The sequence below is a fragment of the Drosophila nasuta genome, chromosome 2R (assembly GCF_023558535.2).
Source record: "Drosophila nasuta strain 15112-1781.00 chromosome 2R, ASM2355853v1, whole genome shotgun sequence".
NCBI classification, from domain to species: Eukaryota; Metazoa; Arthropoda; class Insecta; order Diptera; family Drosophilidae; genus Drosophila; species Drosophila nasuta.
The window spans coordinates 32203640-32223331 of NC_083456.1; the positions used below are offsets into that span (position 1 = coordinate 32203640).

The following is a 19692-nucleotide window of genomic DNA, read 5'->3' on the forward strand; positions in this document are numbered from 1 at the left end:
AATTAAATGGCACTAAAACTTGGACTTGACTGGCTGCCGCTTTGCCGCAGTATCGGTAATTAAAATCTAAAAAGAATCCAGTTCAGTCTGTTTGTCTTTCTGTCTGTCTTTCAGACTGTTCTCAACTACTTTGTACTTGCCTCGTGGCATGCTCAGAGTGCTATTTGCTTAAGCTGTAGTTATCGCTCGATGTGTGTGCCACATCTCTCTCTGTGTGTGTGTGTGTGTGTGCACAACCGAGTGCACTTGTTAACGTTGAGGTAAGCAAATAATGAGGTGCGCCACACACACAGAAACACTGAGATACAGACTGAAGCTTTTAATGAACGAAAGCGATAATCGTTGTGAATTGCACTGCAATTAAGCGTGTCAAAGGAAACAAGATTCTCTCCATGAGCACGAACTCGCATAGCTATAAAGAAAGCACACACTGGACGCACACTGTTTATACCCGCTACCCATAGGGTAGAAGGGTATTATAACTTTGTGCCGGCAGGAAATGTATGTAACAGGTAGAAGGAGGCATCTGCGACCCTATAAAGTATATATATTCTTGATCAGCGTCAACAGCTGAGGCGATCTAGCCATGTTCGTCTGTCCGTCTGTCCGTCCGTCCGTATGAAACACTGGATCTCAGAGACTATAAGAGATAAGGCTATCATTTTTTTTCGACAGCATTTGTTATGTTTGCACGCAGATCAAGTTTGTTTCAAATTTTTGCCACGCCCACTTCCGCCCCCGCAAAATCGAATAACAAGCCTAATTTTAAAGCTAGAGTTGCGAGCTTTGGTATATACAATAATTATTATAGTAGTTATGATTCCTGAAAATTTGGTTGCGATCAAATAAAAGTTGTCGAAGTTATTAAAGAAATACTTTTGTATGGGCAAAAACGCATAGTTACTAGGTGTCTTAGTTGCTTTGGCTGACAATCTGGTATATTGTGCCGTCTATGGTATATTTTGAAAGCGGTACTATATCGATATATAAAATATACCATTTGGTATATTTTTAGTATTTCTGCAGTATTTTCGGTATATTTTGAAAATCATACCACAATATTTTGCCTTTATTCAAAATGGTTAGCGGGTATCTCACAGTCGAGTACACTCGACTGTAACTTTCTTACTTGTTAAATATGCGTTTGCCAAGTGAAACACCTTTAGCTTTATGTGTGTAACATTTATTTCGATTCGACATTTAAATGAGCGGATAACCGCCGTATCCATAAGCACGTCCATACAGTCCGCTGCCATAGGAGTAAGGATAACGCAGACCATATCCTGCATAGTTGCCATAGCCTCCGTATCCACCGTATCCTCCATAGCCTCCGTAGCCGCCATAGCCACCATATCCCAAGCCTCCTAGACCACCAATTCCTCCTATGCCTCCTACTCCGCCAATGCCTCCAACTCCTCCAATTCCTCCTATGCCTCCGATGCCTCCAATTCCTCCTATGCCTAGGCCTGTGCCATAGCCTCCCAGTCCGCTGCCGTAGCCCAGTCCAGGATAGCCACCAAAGCCAGCCAGTTGTCTTGAGACTCTTGCTCTTTGTGTCTGCAGCTGCTCCACGGTGGCATCGTCATCATCATCCTGCAGCGGCTTGCCAACTGTTGCTTGGCAGCAGCAGGCGGCGACGATTAGCAGCGCATATAATCCAAATAAGGCGCAGTTCCGCATCGTGTTGCGACTCCTTAAGTTGTTTACCTAGTTTACCTTTTGCTACCTGAAAGTCGAAGTCGCAGTTGGAATTGCGGTTGTGTTGGCGGTGTTATCGTTGTAGTTTTGTGTGGTTGTGACTCGCGGTGTCGTGCAGCCAACTGTGACCTGGCCAGCAAATGTTATGGCCATTTATAGCCTTAGAACTTTGCGCATTAAATAGAAACTTTTGTTTCTTTTTTCGCTGCTGCTTGTTAGCGAAATGAGACGCTAATGTAAACGTCATAAAACAAACTATTTAAATATGCGACGCAACGCAACGCAACTCGACTCCAAATGGAACAAAAAAGGCCAATTCATATCGCTGCCACGAAATGGGCAACTTTTCGTCGTTGGCCAGTTTACAGCCAATGCCATTAGGCCGCACGCTAAGTGGCGTTCATGAAATCGAATGGGCACTGTAACCAAAGGGAGGAGAGAGAGAGGAGGAAGTTTGTTTAAAGAGCTAAAACATTTCACTTTGCGCACAGGTTACTTTACACTGAAAGAAAACAATTGTACTAAAATCAAGAATGAAATCTTCAATCAAGATTAGACGATGTTAAAATTAAGGCAAGAAGCTTTATTCTCAAATCAAGATAGAAAATCTAAATTATATGATGTCAAAATTGAACCCAGAAGGTCTATCTTTAAACACTAAACAAAATTTTAGATTTTCAGTTCTTAAAATTCAATATTATAATCTTGAATGGAAAAAACTTAATGTTGAAAAAAATACAGTAAAATATTAAATCAAGATCAAAAAATCGGAAATTTTTATTGTTAAAAATAAAACAAATAAAAAAACGATTTCGTGTTTTTTTTTATACCAGAAATCTTGTCTAAAAATTGTTTTCAACCTAAAAATCTTGTTTCAAACATATTTATTAAAGCTCGAAGAGTTCTTAACTCAAGATTGGCAATCTTCTTTTCAATCTAGCATAAAACATTCTTTAAGCAAGATTTTAGACTTAACATAAGATGTTTTTAATCTTAAAATAAAAAAATAAAAATCTTGATTTAAGATTCTTTCAACCTTAAAATCTTATTTCAAGATTCAGTAAGAAGTAGAAGTAAGATATTAATCTTAAAAATAATCTTAAAATAAAATGTTTTCAATTCTTAAATTCAAAAATTTTCTAACCTAATAATTGTTTGTCTATTTTGGAGATCAAAAAAATCAACAATTAAAAATTGCAAAAATTTTCAATCTAGATTTTTTCTCTCAGTGTACTCTTCTCACTCTCTCTCTCTGTCGCTCTGTCTGCGGTCAGGTAAGCTGTGCAAATGTGCTAATTTCATTTGAAGGTTAGTTATGCTATTGACCAGGCCAAGACCCCTAAGGCCAAGCGCCAGGCGACCACAGCACACCGCTCACCACACCGCACCGCAGCACACACCGCACCGCAACGCACACGCACACGTCATAAGCATCAAGTTTGGGTGCGTAAGTGTGAATTGCTGTTTGTTGATTGTTGTTGTTCTCCACGATGTTGCTGCTGCTTCTGCTCTTGTTGTTGTTGTTTGGCTATTTACCAGTTTTGTTTGTTTGTTTGTTTGTCTTTGTTTGGCTGTTTAGCTGTTTGTTTTATGCGCGGCCTGACCATTAACAATGCTCGATGATGGCTCTATGCTGCATGCCGCATGTGGCAAGAACTACAAAAAAAAGAATTCTAAAACCCAAGTCAAAGCCAAGCCGCAGCGATATTTATTCATTTATGCAAAACGATCTTTCGCTTAGTCAAATTTTTAAGCACTTAAGCCAGTTCCCGAAAGTGGGTCAATTAATGCCGTCAACATCAAATCAGTCTGCACATCAGTCCAGACTATTTTCTCTGCTCTACGCGACACTGAATAAATTAACGCCTGCACAAACACACAAAACGAATGAATGAAAAGAACAACACAGGAAAAATGTGCTGCATAAATTTGCAACAACTGTGGCCATAATTTTCGCAGCCTAAGGGAAATAGTTATTGCAATTATTCCTAATTAATGGAAACTAGCATAAATAAAATACAAAGTAACTTCATTAAACATATTTTTAATTATCGTTTGTTGCTCAAATGAAATTACCTGCAATATGAAATATTACAAATTAAGTTAAATGTCGATAGAATAAGCAAGCATAAGCACATTATACAAATAAATGAAAGCTGATTAAATTTAACATTACTCATACGTCGCTTTGACATCATTAATGAAAGAAACAAAATCGAATAAGCTAATAGACAAATAATTATTATTTGGCAAACATAACGAAATAGCAAAATACCAGTTAATCAAGTAGGTGTGTGCTCGACTGTGAGATACCTGGTATTTATAATGAAAGCCAAACAGTGCGGTATTAATTTAAAAATATACCAAATTAATATACCACAAAAATACTAAAAGTATACCCATTGCTACATTTGTTATATTAAAATATAAATATATCAAATGAAATATTTAGTATATTGTTAGTATTTTCACGGTATATTAATTTGGTATATTTTGAAATTAATACCACGGTATACCAAAAGCTGGATTTGGTATATAACTATACCAACATACAAAATGAAGCACTCGGTATATTTTTAGTATATTTGCGGTACAAGATTTTGGTATATATTAAAATTAATACCCTACTATATATGCAAAATATACCATAGAAGAAAGAGCGTATCTCTATCTCATGTGGTCTCCGAGATCTAGGGATTGACATGGACGGACGGACGGACAGACAGACGGACATGACTATATAGTCTCGTCTGTTGACCCAGATCAAGAATATATATGCTTTATAGGGTTGGCAGTGCCTCTCTCTTCCTGTTTTATACATTTCCTGGAGGCACAAAGTCAAAATACCTTTCCACTCTAATGCTAACGGGTATAAAAATGCCAAAATACAAGTTAAATAAGTAATAAGTAGCATTTAAGCTCTAAATTTAAACAATTTGTTGGTAAAGACATTACGCATACGCGCCGCAGTCTGTTGAATGACATTCGTGTTGTACGAGACAAAGGTAATTTCAAGACACGACACAATTCAAACTAAACTGACAAATGCTTTGTCTGCACTTGGTTTGGGGTTGTCGAACCTTAAACCGGTTTCTCGGTAGTGTTTAGCGTTAAAATTCCTAAAAAGAACAACACAAAACATTTATCAATTGTATTTTAAAATGCACATTTTTAATTAATTTAATTGTATTGCCCGTTGCGCTTAGAATGATGTGCCCCAGTTTGGCATTTTACGGACAGCCACTTGACCAGCTGCCAGCTGGCTTTCAGTTTCCCTTGCTGTTGTCCTGGGACAGCCAGAAGAGGAGTTTGTCTTGTTGGCCAATAAGTTTGCGTTATTATTATAGACCAGGCTATTGTTGTTGTTGTTTACGCTTAGTTAGACAGTTAATACAAAACTCTCTCGCTCTCTATCCCGCCCCTCTCACATATAAAGTATCCATTTCATTTGGGAGTCGAAAGCCGAAAGCTGAAGGCTGAAAGCCGAAAGTTTAGTCCGGCCCTAACCAAAGCACTTCTAGTTTTATGGCTTGCTGGCGAATTCATATAAATTGGCTGCCCAAATAGCAGCAGCAACAGCAACTCAAACTTTGTGGCCATTAGAACTTGGTCGAAGCTGCTGCTATCGATTGCCAAAGTGGCAAGTGGCAAGGTGAAGATTTCTATAGTACTTAGTTGTTGCCAGAAGAGGCGTTGCCCGTGATTTTCATTGATACACAATACGCTTGCAGTTTTCAGTTTGGATGCTAAATCATTTCACTTGCTGGCTATCGATTACCATTTACCTTTGAATACGAGTATATTGTACTTATTTACCTCAAATGGATTTGAGACAATTACTCTTTCGAGCACATTCAAGGAAACAATTTAATAAATGTTGCGCTTTATAACAAAAAGGTTAATCGCATCAAGTGGCCGTATGTCGATAAAGATTAAACGCCAGCTATAAAATTGCTCGCTTTTGACAAGCCGATTGCATTGTTAAAAAATTAACTCGGCTTTAAATTTACGCCTTTTGTTATCCCTTGACCCATTATCGTACTCTTTCCACTTGGCCTAAAGTTTTGCAGCTTTCGCTTTAAAGGGGAGAGAAAATAAAAGCAGGAAGAAAAGAACGAAAGCAAAGGCATCTTTCTTCTTTCACAGGCTTTGAGCAATGCAAGTAACATTGGCGCAAGAAACTTTTTTGGCCTGAGCAAAAAATAAATGCCTGAAATACAGTTCAGCAAAATTCTTGAGCGACATTAAAAAGTTGATAACAAAGCCGTAAATAGCCAAAAGAGAGAAGAACGAAGAAGTAGAAGAAGGCAAAGGGTGTTGGAGCGTGGCCTTCACTTTGGTTTTGCCTTTGCGTTCATGCCATGACGCTACTTTATTTAGTCTTGTTATTTCTTATCGAATGCGTGTCCCAATAAATCTATAGCAGCACCCAACGTGTGTCATGGCAACGCCCCTAAGAAGGCAGCCAGCCAGCCAGCCAGCTGTTGGGGATGCTCTAACGGATTATCCTTGTTTGACCAAGCTGCTGTGCCAAGGAGCAACGACAGCAGCAGCAGCTGATTGATTTGTTATTGAAAATATTAGGCCTGCTAAGAGCTCAGACAAATGCGAGGGGCGTGCGGAGAGCGAGGGGCAGAAACGTGCTGCTGGATACGCTTGAAACTTTTATAACTTTATGAGGGCGTTGTAATTTGATATCGCAAAGTTTTTTATTGCCTTTTATAGGCTTATAATTTGGCCGCGATGCTGTTGTAGCTACTCTCCTGCTTCTGCTCCTGCTCCGCATCATCCAAGAGTGGCTTCGCCTACGGGGCGTATGCTTGTTGTGCCTGCCTTTTTGTTTACACGTTATTTATGGCTTATAAATACGAATACAAGTGCGACTTCTTCTCGTTGTTGTTGTTGTTGTTTGCGAATTGTGAAACAACAAGAGCAACTCACATGTGGCCTGAGCTAACGCAATCTCTTAATGAGCATTAGAATTGCCGTAATGCTGACAATGAAATTACGTATACGTACGCGAGTATATAATAGGATTAGCGGTCTATGTACTTTGCCGCTTCCACTTCCACTTGCTCGTGCTCTTGCTCTTGTTCCATCTTGACATAATTAGCAGCGACTCAGCTCCCTGAACAGGTTAGTTTTGCCATGCGGCAACGTTGTTATTGTTGATTCCCCCAGAAGCACCGCAGAGAAGCAACAACAACAACAACGAGAACTGCAACAACGACAATAAGCTGGAGGGGATTTTTCTTGGCCATTTGATTATGCTCAGGAAATTTAATTGCTCGAAAGGGTCAGTAGCTCGTTAAGAATTAACTGGCATTCTCTCGCTCTCCGCTCTCTCAGTTCTAGCTGGACTCTTATATAAAGACTGTTTTGGACTTCGTTATGACCAGAAACGTTTCATTCATAGTCAAGGGCAATGCACAGTGTTCTTCTGTACGTGTATCTAATAGTGCTAAGTGCTTGTGCTCTGCTCTCGAGCAGCACCCAACTGGGCGACCCCACAGCGGAAATGAAGCAACTGACTCTGGCGGATGTAAATCAGGCAACGGAGCAGCAGGAGCTAGCGGCTGTACGCTTGGCCAGACAGTTGGGTTTCGGTCGACGCTTTGGCAGATTTGGTCCTGGCGGAGGATTTGGAGGCGGCGGAGGAGGTGGAGGATTCGGTCCCGGTCCGGGCTTTGGTGGTGGAGGCTTTGGCGGTCGGCGATTTCTTGGCAGACGTCGCTTCGCCAACCCTGGTTTCTTTCCACAACCTCTGGGATTTTTCGGCTAAATGCCATCAATTTAATGTGAATGATAAAATCAAATCTAGAAGCGAACAAAAAATTAAACACAACACAATCTGCTCTTTCAATTAGCTTTTGCAATTAGTTCGAGAGTCGCTATATAAATGTCAGCGAATTGTTAGAATCGCGTTTAGTTAAAAACGGAAAGATGAACACTTTTGCTTGGCAGTGCCAAGCTCTCCTGCTGCTCAGCTCGCTGTTGCTGGGCTTTCTTTCTGTGGACGTCGGAGCTCAGGAGCCCGTTGATGTGGATAGTTCAGTGGATCGTCCCGCAGATGCTGAAGTTGATCGCACAGCACGTCAGACTACAGTTCAGAATACCAATGTAAATGCAATCGGTGGATGTCCTTTCAGTAACTGCGGTGGTCCTGGCGGCGGTGGTTCTTCCGGAGGTGGCTCTTCCGGAGGTGGTTCTTCCGGAGGTGGTTCTTCCGGAGGTGGATCTTCCGGAGGTGGCTCTTCAGGAGGTGGCTCCTCAGGTGGTGGATCCTCTGGAGGAAGCGGCTCTTCAGGTGGCGGAGGCGGCTTCGGTGGAGGTGGCGGCGGCTTCGGAGGAGGCGTCGGTGGTGGCGGCGGACTTGGACTGGGCCTTGGACTGGGTCTTGGACTGGGTTAGACAGTTGCCACGTCAAAACTTAAAGCAGAAACAAAGATACTATGCTGTAAAAAATGAAACATTAGCAAAGGAAATACGGGTTAAGGTTTTGGGATTAGAGGTTTTAGGATAAGGGATATGGAATTCGACATATTACGAATGTGCTTTAAGACATGAAGATATTAAAATATTATTACTTTCGATATTACTTAATATTTGGTTTTAGAAGTAGTAAAAGTTATAATAAATGAAATGAATAAACAAAATTTATTAACTGAAGAACGCTTTCATGTTATTATTCTACTTTAATATATACTTTTTATTGAAGAAGCTATATTTATCCATTTGTGCTATTTTTATACCCGCTACCCAAAGCGTAGAAGGGTATTATAACTTTGTGCCGACAGGAAATGTATAGAACGAGGCATCTTCGACCCTATAAAGTATGTATATTCTTGATCAGCATCAATAGCCGTGACGATCTAGCCATGTCCGTCTGTTCGTCTCTCTGTCTGTCCGTCTATCCGAATGAATCAGTGGATGTTAGAGACTATAAGAGATAGAGCTATAATTTTTTTCGACAGCAATTGTTATGTTTGCACGTAGATTAAGTTTGTTTCAAATTTTTGCCACGCCCCTTCCGCCCCCGCAAATCCTGGAGAAGGATTTGGAGGCGGTGGCGGCGGAGGAGGATTCGGTCCCGGTCCGGGTTTTGGTGGTGGAGGCTTTCGCAGTCGGCGATTTCTTGGCAGACGTCGCTTTGCCAGCCCTGGTTTCTTTCCACAATCTCTGGGATTTTTCGGCTAAATGCCATAAATCTAATGTAAATGATAAAATCAAATCTAAAAGCGAACAAAAACAAAAAAAAACACAACACACTACTCTTTCAATTAGCTCTTGTAATTAGTTCGAGAGTCGCTATATAAATGCCAGCGAACTGCATCGAGTTTAGTTAGAAACGGAAAGATGAACACTTTAGCTTGGCAGTGCCAAGCTCTCCTGCTGCTCAGCTCGCTGTTGCTGGGCGTTGTTTCGGTGGACGTCGGAGCTCAGGAACCCGTTGATGTGGATAGTTCAGTGGTTCGTCCAGCGGATCGTCCCGCAGATGCTGCAGTTGATCGCACAGCACGTCAGATTTCAGTTCAGAATACCAATGTAAATGCTATTGGTGGATGTCCTTTCCGTAACTGCGGAGGTCCTGGCGGCGGTGGTTCTTCCGGAGGTGGCTCTTCAGGAGGTGGTTCCTCAGGTGGAGGTTCCTCTGGTGGAGGTTCTTCAGGAGGTGGTTCCTCAGGTGGTGGCTCCTCAGGAGGTGGTTCCTCAGGTGGTGGCTCCTCAGGTGGAGGCTCTTCAGGAGGAGGCTCCTCAGGTGGTGGCTCCTCAGGTAGTGGATCCTCCGGAGGAAGCGGCTCTTCAGGTGGAGGCAGCTCTTCTGGAGGAAGTTCCTCTGGAGGAGGATCTTCTGGCGGTCGTGGAGGTGGCCGTAGAGGATGTCGTGGTGGCCGTGGATCACGCTGTCGGGGAGGCGGACGTGGAGGTGGCGGCGGTCGTGGAGGTGGCGGACGTGGTGGAGGTGGCCGTGGTGGAGGTGGTCGTGGAGGAGGAGGTGGACGACCTGGGCGTCCTGGCAGTGGCGGAGGCGGCTTCGGTGGAGGTGGCGGTGGCTTCGGAGGAGGCGTCGGTGGTGGCGGTGGATTTGGACTGGGCCTTGGACTGGGTCTTGGTTAGACAGTTGCCACGTCAAAACTTAAAGCAAAAACAAAGATACTATGCTGTAAAAAGTGAAACATTAGCAAAGGAATGACGGGTTAAGGTTTTGGGACTAAAGGTTTTAGGATTAGGGATACGGAATTCGACATATTGCGAATGTGCTTTAATACATAATGATATTAAACTAGTATTAATTTCGATATTACTTGATATTGGGTTTTAAAAGTAGTGAAAGTTGTCATAAATAAAGTGAATAAACAAAATATATTAACTGAAGAACGCTTTCATGTTATTACTCGACTTTAATACATATTTTTATATTGAAGAAGCTATATTTAGTCATTTGTGCTATTTTTATTACTATGCCATCTTCAAATCTTAAAGACAACTAAAAGGCAACCAATAATAAAGTGTGTCTTCGCAGTCTTCAGTTGTTATTGTGAATTTTGTGTAGGACGCTACCGGAAACAAGTGTTTCTTTTGATTTAGTTTTAAAACAATGGTAGCGCGTGCGCTTTTGTTCTCTTTTTTTTTTGAGTCTAATGCGAATATAGAGGCTATTTTTGGCACAGATGTTGTGTAAAATTGGCAGAGCGCATTGCCGAAAAGTCAGCAGTTGTGTAAATATTAAATGACTCTCTATTGAAGGGCAATTGCTCGAACTCTAACGACGCGTTCTGTGACGCAGGTTCTATGTAAGCTTCTAAACAAAAATATCATCGATGTTATTGTGACAGCTGCAGAGGAACTTTCCACTCACTATCAGAGATCTAACTGAGATATATTAGCCTATATAAAGAGTAGGTTCATCTGCAACTAATCATAGCTTGTCTTCCGACTCAGCTTAAACATGAGAGTTCTAACTTTGATTCTGGGCTGTGCCATCCTGACCATCTGCCTGGTGAAGAGGGCCGACGGTGTGGCATGCACCTCGACGGATCCCGACACTCCGACTGGTTGCACGGATTGCTCCCTGACGGCAAATGCCTCGGCTGCTGACTGCACAACCACGACGACCACAACCACGACAACAACAACTGAATCCAGCGCCTCAGGCTCCGATCCCACATCCACATCCACTACCGAATCTTCTAGCGCCACCACCAGCACAACTGCTAGCTCTAGCTCCTCCAGCTCCGGTTCTAGCTCTAGTTCCAGCTCGGATGCCGCAACTATTGCTAGGTTGAGGAGGAGGATAGCTCGTCTGAGGCGCCTGCAGCGTCTGAGGGCCGCCAGACAAAGGGAACTCCGTCGCAAGCGTGCGGCTGCTGCAAGGAGGAGGGCAGCCAGGAGAGCAGCTGCTTCCAGGAGAAACAGCAACAGGAGGAGGAATCGCAGAGGTTAGGGAAATTGTAAAGCAATAAACATAGAATATAGCAGCAGTTTGTTATCTAAAGTTCTTTATACTAGAGGGTGGAAGAGTATTAAAAATCTCTGTTAACTGGAGGTTCCAGAAGGAACCAACTTTCTTTATATTCTTGACTAGAAGAAAAGGGACATCAGTCTATCTCTATACGGACAGATCTCACGTCTAGATCTCATATACTATAAAAGATAAAGGATCAATTTGAAAAGAGCAAGATCAGTTTATTTTAAATTTTGTCCGTCCCCGCAAAACGAATGACAAGCATAATATTAAAGCTGTATTGTGCTACCCACAAAATAACTGATGTCTTTAAACTTGTAAGTTATCCCTAAAATTAAATCTTATATTGGAAGAAATCGATACAGCTGCCGATGTGTTCTTACGGTTATTATTTTGGTATTTTTTAATATATTGTTAAAATACATATTATGGTATATTTTAGTCTTTTTAGAAACAAACTTCATGATATTTGGTATATTTTTGTATATTGGCATACCTGAGTACTTTTTGCATATTGGCATAACTTAGCAATTCAACAGCCAATTCATTACTGACTTATGCCATTCTACAATTATATACAAAAATATACCAAATATTTATATTTAGTATTCTAGATCAGCACACAAAAGTGTACCACGAAGTTTGGTTCTACATTTTTCATCACATTGCATCCAAATTTTGTAAATCATTAGAATTTCAGAGATTATTGTGGGTATCAGAACATTGCTTTCAAATTACGCTTGTCATTCCTTTTGCGTGGGCTTGGAAAAATTTAAATCGCAACAATAACAAGTGTTATCATATATGATGTCATATCTTATATAGTCTTGAGGTGTTTATATGGACAGACAAAAAGACATCTCACGATTTGTCCCTTTTTATACCCGAGGCATCTCCGACCCTATAAAGTATATACATTCTTGATCAGCATCAATAGCCGTGACGATCTAGCCATGTCCGTCTGTCCGTCCGTATGAACACCTAGATCTCAGAGACTATAAGAGATAGAGCTATAATTTTTTTCGACAGCGTTTGTTATGTTTGCACGCAGATCAAGTTTGTTTCAAATTTTTGCCACGCCCCCTTTCGCCCCCGAAAATCAAAAAAATCGAATAACAAGCGTAATTTTAAAGTTGGAGCTTCGAATTTTGGTGTATACAATAATAACTATAGTATTTATGAGTCCTGAAAATTTGGTTGCGATCAGATAAAACACTTTTGTATGTGCAAAAACGCCTACTTACTAGGGGTTTTTGTTGCTTTGGCCGACAATCTGGTATATTGTGCCGTCTATTGTATATTTTGAATGTGGTACTATATCGATATACCAAACATACCATTTGGTATATTTTTAGTATTTTCGGTATATTTTGAAAATAATACCGCAATATTTAGCTTTTATTCAAAATGGGTAGCGGGTATCTCACGGTCGAGCACACTCGACTGTAGCTTTCTAACTTGTTAATTATTAAGAATATGTGTACATACTAATGTGTTTGTAAAGTCATAACAGAGTTTTATTAAATGTATAATAGAAGTTCTGCAAATAATTGGGGGGAAGATAAACAAATCCCATAATTTGATATAAAGAAGGTCTGAGCTAAACTTATTTGGAATTTAAAAAAAATTATACAACTTCCAAGAAAATTAGAATCAAGATCTAATTATAAGCAAAAATGCTAAACCTATTAAAATAGTAAGAATATATATTCTTATTTTCTTATTTTATTACTTCTGATCAATAAATGAAGGAGCTTAGGACTACCAATAGGCCTTCAGATATTCCTTTAGAATTCGTTAAAAGAAGATTACTAGATGAAAATAATATAATGGGAAAATATATATAAAACTTACTACAATATGCATTTTATATCTGATCACATGCTGAATAAATCGTATTGTTTTAATCTACTTTGCTAATTGTGTAAAAAACGAGACTTGTTGTAAAAAGTACAACAAGGATTAGGGTCGCCGAATTCAACAAATTGTGAATGTGCTTTAATACATAAAGACCTTAAACTATTATTATTTTCGATATTACTTGATATTTTGTTTCAGAAGAAGTGAAAGTTATCATAAATAAAATGAATAAACAAAATTTATTACCTGAAGAACGCTTTCATGTTATTACTCGACTTTAATACATATTTTTATATTGAAGAAGCTATATTTAGTCATTTGTGCTATTTTTATTACTATGCCATCTTCAAATCTTAAAGACAACTAAAAGGCAACCGATAATAAAGTGTGTCTTCACAGTCTTCAGTTGTTATTGTGAATTTTGTGTAGGACGCTACCGAAAACAAGTGTTTCTTTTGATTTAGTTTTAAAACAATGGTAGCGCGTGCGCTTTTGTTCTCTTTTTTTGAGTCTAATGCGAATATAGAGGCTATTCAGACTAACTATTTTTGGCACAGATGTTGTGTAAAATTGGAAGAGCGCTTTGCCCAAAAGTCAGCAGTTGTGTAAATATTAAATGACTCTCTATTGAAGGGCAATTGCTCGAACTCTTAACGACGCGTTCTGTGACGCAGGTTCTATGTAAGCTTCTAAACAAAAATATCATCGATGTTATTGTGACAGCTGCAGAGGAACTTTCCACTCACTATCAGAGATCTAACTGAGATATATTAGCCTATATAAAGAGTAGGTTCATCTGCAACTAATCATAGCTTGTCTTCCGACTCAGCTTAAACATGAGAGTTCTAACTTTGATTCTGGGCTGTGCCATCCTGACCATCTGCCTGGTGAAGAGGGCCGACGGTGTGGCATGCACCTCGACGGATCCCGACACTCCGACTGGTTGCACGGATTGCTCCCTGACGGCAAATGCCTCGGCTGCTGACTGCACAACCACGACGACCACAACCACGACAACAACAACTGAATCCAGCGCCTCAGGCTCCGATCCCACATCCACATCCACTACCGAATCTTCTAGCGCCACCACCAGCACAACTGCTAGCTCTAGCTCCTCCAGCTCCGGTTCTAGCTCTAGTTCCAGCTCGGATGCCGCAACTATTGCTAGGTTGAGGAGGAGGATAGCTCGTCTGAGGCGCCTACAGCGTCTGAGGGCCGCTAGACAAAGGGAACTCCGTCGCAAGCGTGCGGCTGCTGCAAGGAGGAGGGCAGCCAGGAGAGCAGCTGCTTCCAGGAGAAACAGCAACAGGAGGAGGAATCGCAGAGGTTAGGGAAATTGTAAAGCAATAAACATAGAATATAGCAGCAGTTTGTCATCTAGAGTTGTTTATACTGGAGGGTGGAAGGGTATTAAAAATCTCTATTAACCGGAGGATCCAGAAGGAGGCATCTCTCTCTTTATATTCTTGATTAATAGAAAAGGGACATCAGTCTGTTTGTTCGTATGAATGTTTAGATCTCATATACTATAAAAGATAGAGGATCAATTGAAGTGATCAAGATCAAGTTTATTTAAAACTTTGCCCGCCCACGCAAAACAAATAACAAGCATATTGTGCTACCCACAAAATTACGGATGCCTAGTGTTAAAAAACACCATTTGGTTTCAATGCGATAACAAACTTGTAAGTTATCCCTAAAATTATGTTATATTTGAAAAAGCCTATACGGCTGTCGATGTTTACTTACAGTTTTATTTGGTATTTTTTAGTATATTGTTAAAATACACATTATGGTATATTTAAGTCTTTTTAGAAACAGACTTTGTGATATTCATATATGTGCTGATCTAAAATACCAAATATAATTATTTGGTATATTTTTGTTCATCACTGACTTATACCATTCTACAAAAATATTAAAAAAATATACCAAATATTTATATTATTATTATTTTTGATCAGCACACAAAAGAGTGCCACGAAGTTTGGTTCTACATTTTCCATCTCATTGCAACCAAATGTTGATGAATCATAAAGATTTCAGGTATTATTGTGGATATCTGAACATAACTTTAAAATTATCATTATTATCATTCGTTTTGTGTGGGTGTGCAAAGTGATATAATATTATATATCTTATAGTCTTTGAGCTGTTCATGTGGATAGACATACAGACAGACTGAAATGGCCATATTATCTCACCATTCTATTCATCTATATTCTTGACCAGCGTCAACAGCCGAGAAGATCTAGCCATGTCCGTCTGTCTGTCTGTCCGTCCGTGTGAACACCTAGATCTCAGAGACTATAAGAGATAGAGCTATAATTTTTTTTTCGACAGCATTTATGTTTGCACGCAGATCAAGTTTGTTTCAAATTTTCGTAATTTTCAAGCTACAGCTGCGAATTTTGGTGTATACAATAATAACTATAGTATTTGATTGCGATCAGATAAAAATTGTGGAAGTTATAGAAGAAATACTTTTGTATGGGTTGCTTTGGCTGATAATCTGGTATATTTTGAATGCGGTATTCGATATACCAAATATACCATTTGGTATATTTTTAGTATATTTGTATATTCGGTATATTTTATTTTTATTCAAAATGGGTAGCGGGTATCTCACAGTCGAGCACACTCGACTGTAATTTTCTTACTTGTTACTTATTAAAAAAATACATTTTTAATGTGTTCGGATGAACTCCTTTCTGACTGCTACATATATTTTGACATGTCAGAAAGTCATACACTTATTAAAATAATAAGAATATATTTTCTTATCTTCTCATTTTATTATTTCTGATTAATAAATTATGGAGCTTAAGACTGCCGGTAGACCTTCAGCTATGAAGGGGTTATTTATGCATTTCAGATTCGTTCAAAGAAGATTACTAGATCAAAATAAAGTAATGGAAGAGTATATATAAAACTTACTTCAATATGAATTTCATATCTGATCACATGCTGAATAAATCGTATCGATTTTATCTACTTTGCTAATTGTGAGAACATCAGACTTTAACACGAAATTTTGCAGGGAACGTTGTTAATGTTCCCTAGTCGGTGCGTTTGATAAAATTCTTTTTTAAAGTTTTTTTTTTAGAATGAGTCCTTATTTCAGAAATATTTTTAGGACCACTTATAATGTTATTAAAATTTTTTTGATGTTATTTTGTCTACTTAAGCATAACTTATAGACGTATTTTAAATTATTTAAATTGGATTATTAAAACTTAGGCGGGGTTGCACTTTTATATAAATACCTCAATTTGTATACACTAGCTGCTCCTATATCTGTTCGTTATGCCATCGCCAAATCCTTCAGACAACTAACTTTTCAAGAAAAATAACAAGCTATTAAAATGCTGAAGTTTTGAGAAACACCTTTTGTGAAGAACATATGCTTTTTTCAACTGACGTACAAAGCGATATTTGCGTCTATACTTATTGTGAGCCTAATAAACCGGAACAAAAGCCTTACGTACTAACTTATTTTGGAAAACCCAATTTTGCTCTAAACAAAAATATGTAAAATATGCTGTAAGAAAATGTCAGCAACCCGTTGTGCATTGCCGAAAAGTTCTTTCACGGCCAACAGTTGAGTAAATATTAAATGATTCTATTACATATTGCGACAGCTGTCGAGACTTACAATTTAGTATGTGAGATGGGTATATAAAGATCAAGTCAGATTACAGCTAATCATACGTGGTCATCGATTCAGTGTGAACATGAAGGCCCTAACATTACTTCTGAGCTGTGTTATCCTGGCTGTTTGTCTGGTGCAGCAGACAGGAGGTACCAGCTCGTCAACAACTACGACGACGACAACAACAACAACAACGACGACAGAATCTTCTTCGGATACCACAACTACTACTGAATCTTCTAGTGACACCACCAGCACCACTTCAAGCTCCAGTTCCAGCTCTAGCTCTAGTTCTAGCGCTGCTGCCAAGGCTCTTCGTCGATTGAGAAGGCAGCTGAGACGTCTGAGGCGTTTGCAACGTCTGAGGGCCGCCAGAGAGAGAAGGAGAATCCGCAGGCTGAGGGCTCTCGTGAGGAGAAGGCGCACAAACAGAGGCTAGACGGTACTACCATGATTAAGATTGTGTTGAGAAGTAAACAAAATCATTTGTTCTTGTACCAATAAATATTGAATGCATCATTAATTTGTGAAGTTAATTTTTGTAGCCACTACTAGTTGAGCAAAAAGGAATTCTATTCTACTATTTTTTTTAGAGATGTATGCAGATCACGTCGTTCATGAAATGCTCTTACTTGAAAAAATAATAATTAAGTATTGACACGAGTAAAGTACGACTGTGAGATACCCGCAAACCATTTTGAGTAAAACCAAAATACTGCGGTGATATTCTCAAAATGTACCAAAATAATATGCCACAAAAATACTTAAAACTATGATAAATTGTATATTTGCTATATTATCTAATCGTAACTAAATTTTCAGGAATCACAATTACTATAGCTATTATTGTAACATACATATATACTAAAATTCGCGGCTCTAGCCTTAATATTACGATAGTTATTTGTTGATTTGCGGGGGCGGAAGTTGGCGTGGCAAAAATTTTAAACAAACTTGATCTGCATGCAAACATAACAAATGCTATCGAAAAAAATTAGATCTCTATCTCTTATAGTCTCTGAGATCCAGTGTTTCATACGAACAGACGGACAGACAGACAGACGGGCAGACGAACATGGCTAGATCGTCTCGGCTGTTCACGCTGATCAAGAACACAGATGATGCCTCATTCTACCTGTTACATACATTTCTTGCCGGTATAAAGTTTTATGTAATACTCTTCTACCTTCTATGGGTATCGGGTATGAAAACAGTTTCTGCTGTCGGGTTTTAGTTGTTTTGACAATTTATGGCATATTTTGATTAAAATGGTTTATAGATATATTAATTATAACCTTCTGTATTGTTAAGTATTTTCTCAGTATATTAATTTGATATATTTTTATACCAATTCCGGAATAATTAGATCTTATGGGAAATGGGTAACTGGTATTTCACAGTCACGCACACTCGACTATAGCTTTCTTATTTATTTTTAATTGACGTCCAAAGATATTTTGCGTCTACGCGTTGTAGCAAATTATTGTGATCCTAATAAACCGGAACAAAAACATTACGTACTAACTAATTTTGGAAAATCCAATTTTATTGAAAACAAAAATAAGTATGTAAAATAAGTTGTGAGAAAGACTGCTTCCCATTGTGCATTAACGAAAAATTCTTTCACGGCCAACAATTGAGTAAATACTAAATGATTCTATTACATATTGAGACAGCTGCCGAGAATTACAATCCAGTATGTGAGCTGTGTATATAAAGATCAGATAAATTAATAGCTAATCATACTTGGTCATCGATTCAGTGTGAACATGAAGGCCCTAACATTAATTCTGAGCTGTGTTATCCTGGCTGTTTGTCTGGTGCAGCAGACAGGAGGTACCAGCTCGTCAACAACTACGACGACGACAACAACAACAACCACGACGACAGAATCTTCTTCGGATACCACAACTACGACTGAATCGTCTAGTGACACCACCAGCACCACTTCAAGCTCCAGCTCCAGCTCTAGCTCTAGTTCTAGTGCTGCTGCCAAGGCTCTTCGTCGGTTGAGAAGGCAGCTGAGACGTCTGAGGCGTTTGCAACGTCTGAGGGCCGCCCGTGAGAGAAGGAGAATCCGCAGGCTGAGGGCTCTTGTGAGGAGAAGGCGCACAAACAGAGGCTAGACGGTACTAGCAGGAAAAGAATTGTGTTGAGAGCTAAACAAAATCACTTCTTCTTGTACCAATAAACAATGATTTCAGCATTAATTTGTTAACTTCAAATTCTTATATCAACTGGGGGTGTTAATTTTATATAAGAACAAGTAAGAAAGTTACAGTCGAGTGTGCTCGAATATGAGATACCCGCTACCCATTTTTAATAAAGGCAAAATATTGCGGTATTATTTTCAAAATATACCGAAAATACTAAAAATATACTCAGTGGTATATTTGGTATATCGATAAAGTACCGCATTCAAAATATACCATAGACGGCACAATACACGAGATTGTCAGCCAAACCAACTAAGACCCCTAGTAAGTAGGCGTTTTTGCCCATACAAAAGTATTTTTTTAATAACTTCGACAATTTTTATCTGATTGCAACCAAATTTTCAGGAATCATAGCTACTATAGTTATTATTGTATATACCAAAATCGCAAATCTAGCTTTAATCTAGCTTGATTTTTTTAATTTGCTTGGGCAGAAGTGGGCGTGGCAAAAATTTAAAACAAACTTGATCTGCGTGCAAACAGAACAAACGCTGTCGAAAAAAAATTATAGCTCTATCTCTTATAGTTTCTGAGATCCAGTGTTTCATACGGACAGACGGACAGACACACAGACGGACAAACACACAGACGGACAGACCGACATGGCTATATCGTCTCGGCTGTTGACGCTGATCAAGAATATATATACTTTATAGGGTCGGAGATGCCTCCTTCTACCTGTTACATACATTTCCTGCCGGCACAAAGTTATAATACCCTTCTACCCTATGGGTAGCGGGTATAAAAATATATAAAAGAGCAAGCGGAATTTTAAAGTTAGATTCGCAATTTATGGTACT

The 19692-nt window shown here is 39.3% G+C and overlaps 7 protein-coding genes across 7 annotated transcripts; 6 read left to right on the top strand and 1 right to left on the bottom strand.

Annotated features, from left to right (window-relative positions):
- Positions 1 to 1059: 1059 nt before the first annotated feature.
- LOC132786591 (keratin-associated protein 19-2) lies at positions 1060 to 1831 on the bottom strand. Its single transcript, XM_060793152.1, has one exon. It carries the CDS (start codon positions 1678 to 1680, stop codon positions 1201 to 1203), a length of 480 nt encoding a protein of 159 aa, XP_060649135.1. The 5' UTR covers positions 1681 to 1831; the 3' UTR covers positions 1060 to 1200.
- A 5276-nt stretch (positions 1832 to 7107) lies between these two features.
- On the top strand, positions 7108 to 7548 carry LOC132787137 (keratin, type II cytoskeletal 2 epidermal). The gene has a single exon (XM_060794039.1). The coding sequence runs from the start codon at positions 7124 to 7126 to the stop codon at positions 7478 to 7480; it is 357 nt and encodes a 118-aa protein (XP_060650022.1). The 5' UTR covers positions 7108 to 7123; the 3' UTR covers positions 7481 to 7548.
- A 79-nt stretch (positions 7549 to 7627) lies between these two features.
- Positions 7628 to 8291, top strand: LOC132786427 (uncharacterized). The gene is made up of 2 exons (XM_060792947.1): positions 7628 to 7855; positions 7901 to 8291. Exons 1-2 carry the CDS (start codon positions 7642 to 7644, stop codon positions 8107 to 8109), a joined length of 423 nt encoding a protein of 140 aa, XP_060648930.1. The 5' UTR covers positions 7628 to 7641; the 3' UTR covers positions 8110 to 8291.
- Positions 8292 to 10648: 2357 nt separating this feature from the next.
- Positions 10649 to 11143, top strand: LOC132785219 (osteocalcin 2-like). Its single transcript, XM_060791213.1, has one exon. It carries the CDS (start codon positions 10649 to 10651, stop codon positions 11141 to 11143), a length of 495 nt encoding a protein of 164 aa, XP_060647196.1.
- Positions 11144 to 13860: 2717 nt separating this feature from the next.
- LOC132785220 (osteocalcin 2-like) lies at positions 13861 to 14355 on the top strand. The gene has a single exon (XM_060791214.1). It carries the CDS (start codon positions 13861 to 13863, stop codon positions 14353 to 14355), a length of 495 nt encoding a protein of 164 aa, XP_060647197.1.
- Positions 14356 to 16758: 2403 nt separating this feature from the next.
- LOC132785221 (protein new-glue 3-like) lies at positions 16759 to 17115 on the top strand. The gene has a single exon (XM_060791215.1). The coding sequence runs from the start codon at positions 16759 to 16761 to the stop codon at positions 17113 to 17115; it is 357 nt and encodes a 118-aa protein (XP_060647198.1).
- Positions 17116 to 18445: 1330 nt separating this feature from the next.
- LOC132785222 (protein new-glue 3-like) lies at positions 18446 to 18802 on the top strand. Its single transcript, XM_060791216.1, has one exon. The coding sequence runs from the start codon at positions 18446 to 18448 to the stop codon at positions 18800 to 18802; it is 357 nt and encodes a 118-aa protein (XP_060647199.1).
- The last annotated feature ends 890 nt before the right edge of the window (positions 18803 to 19692 follow it).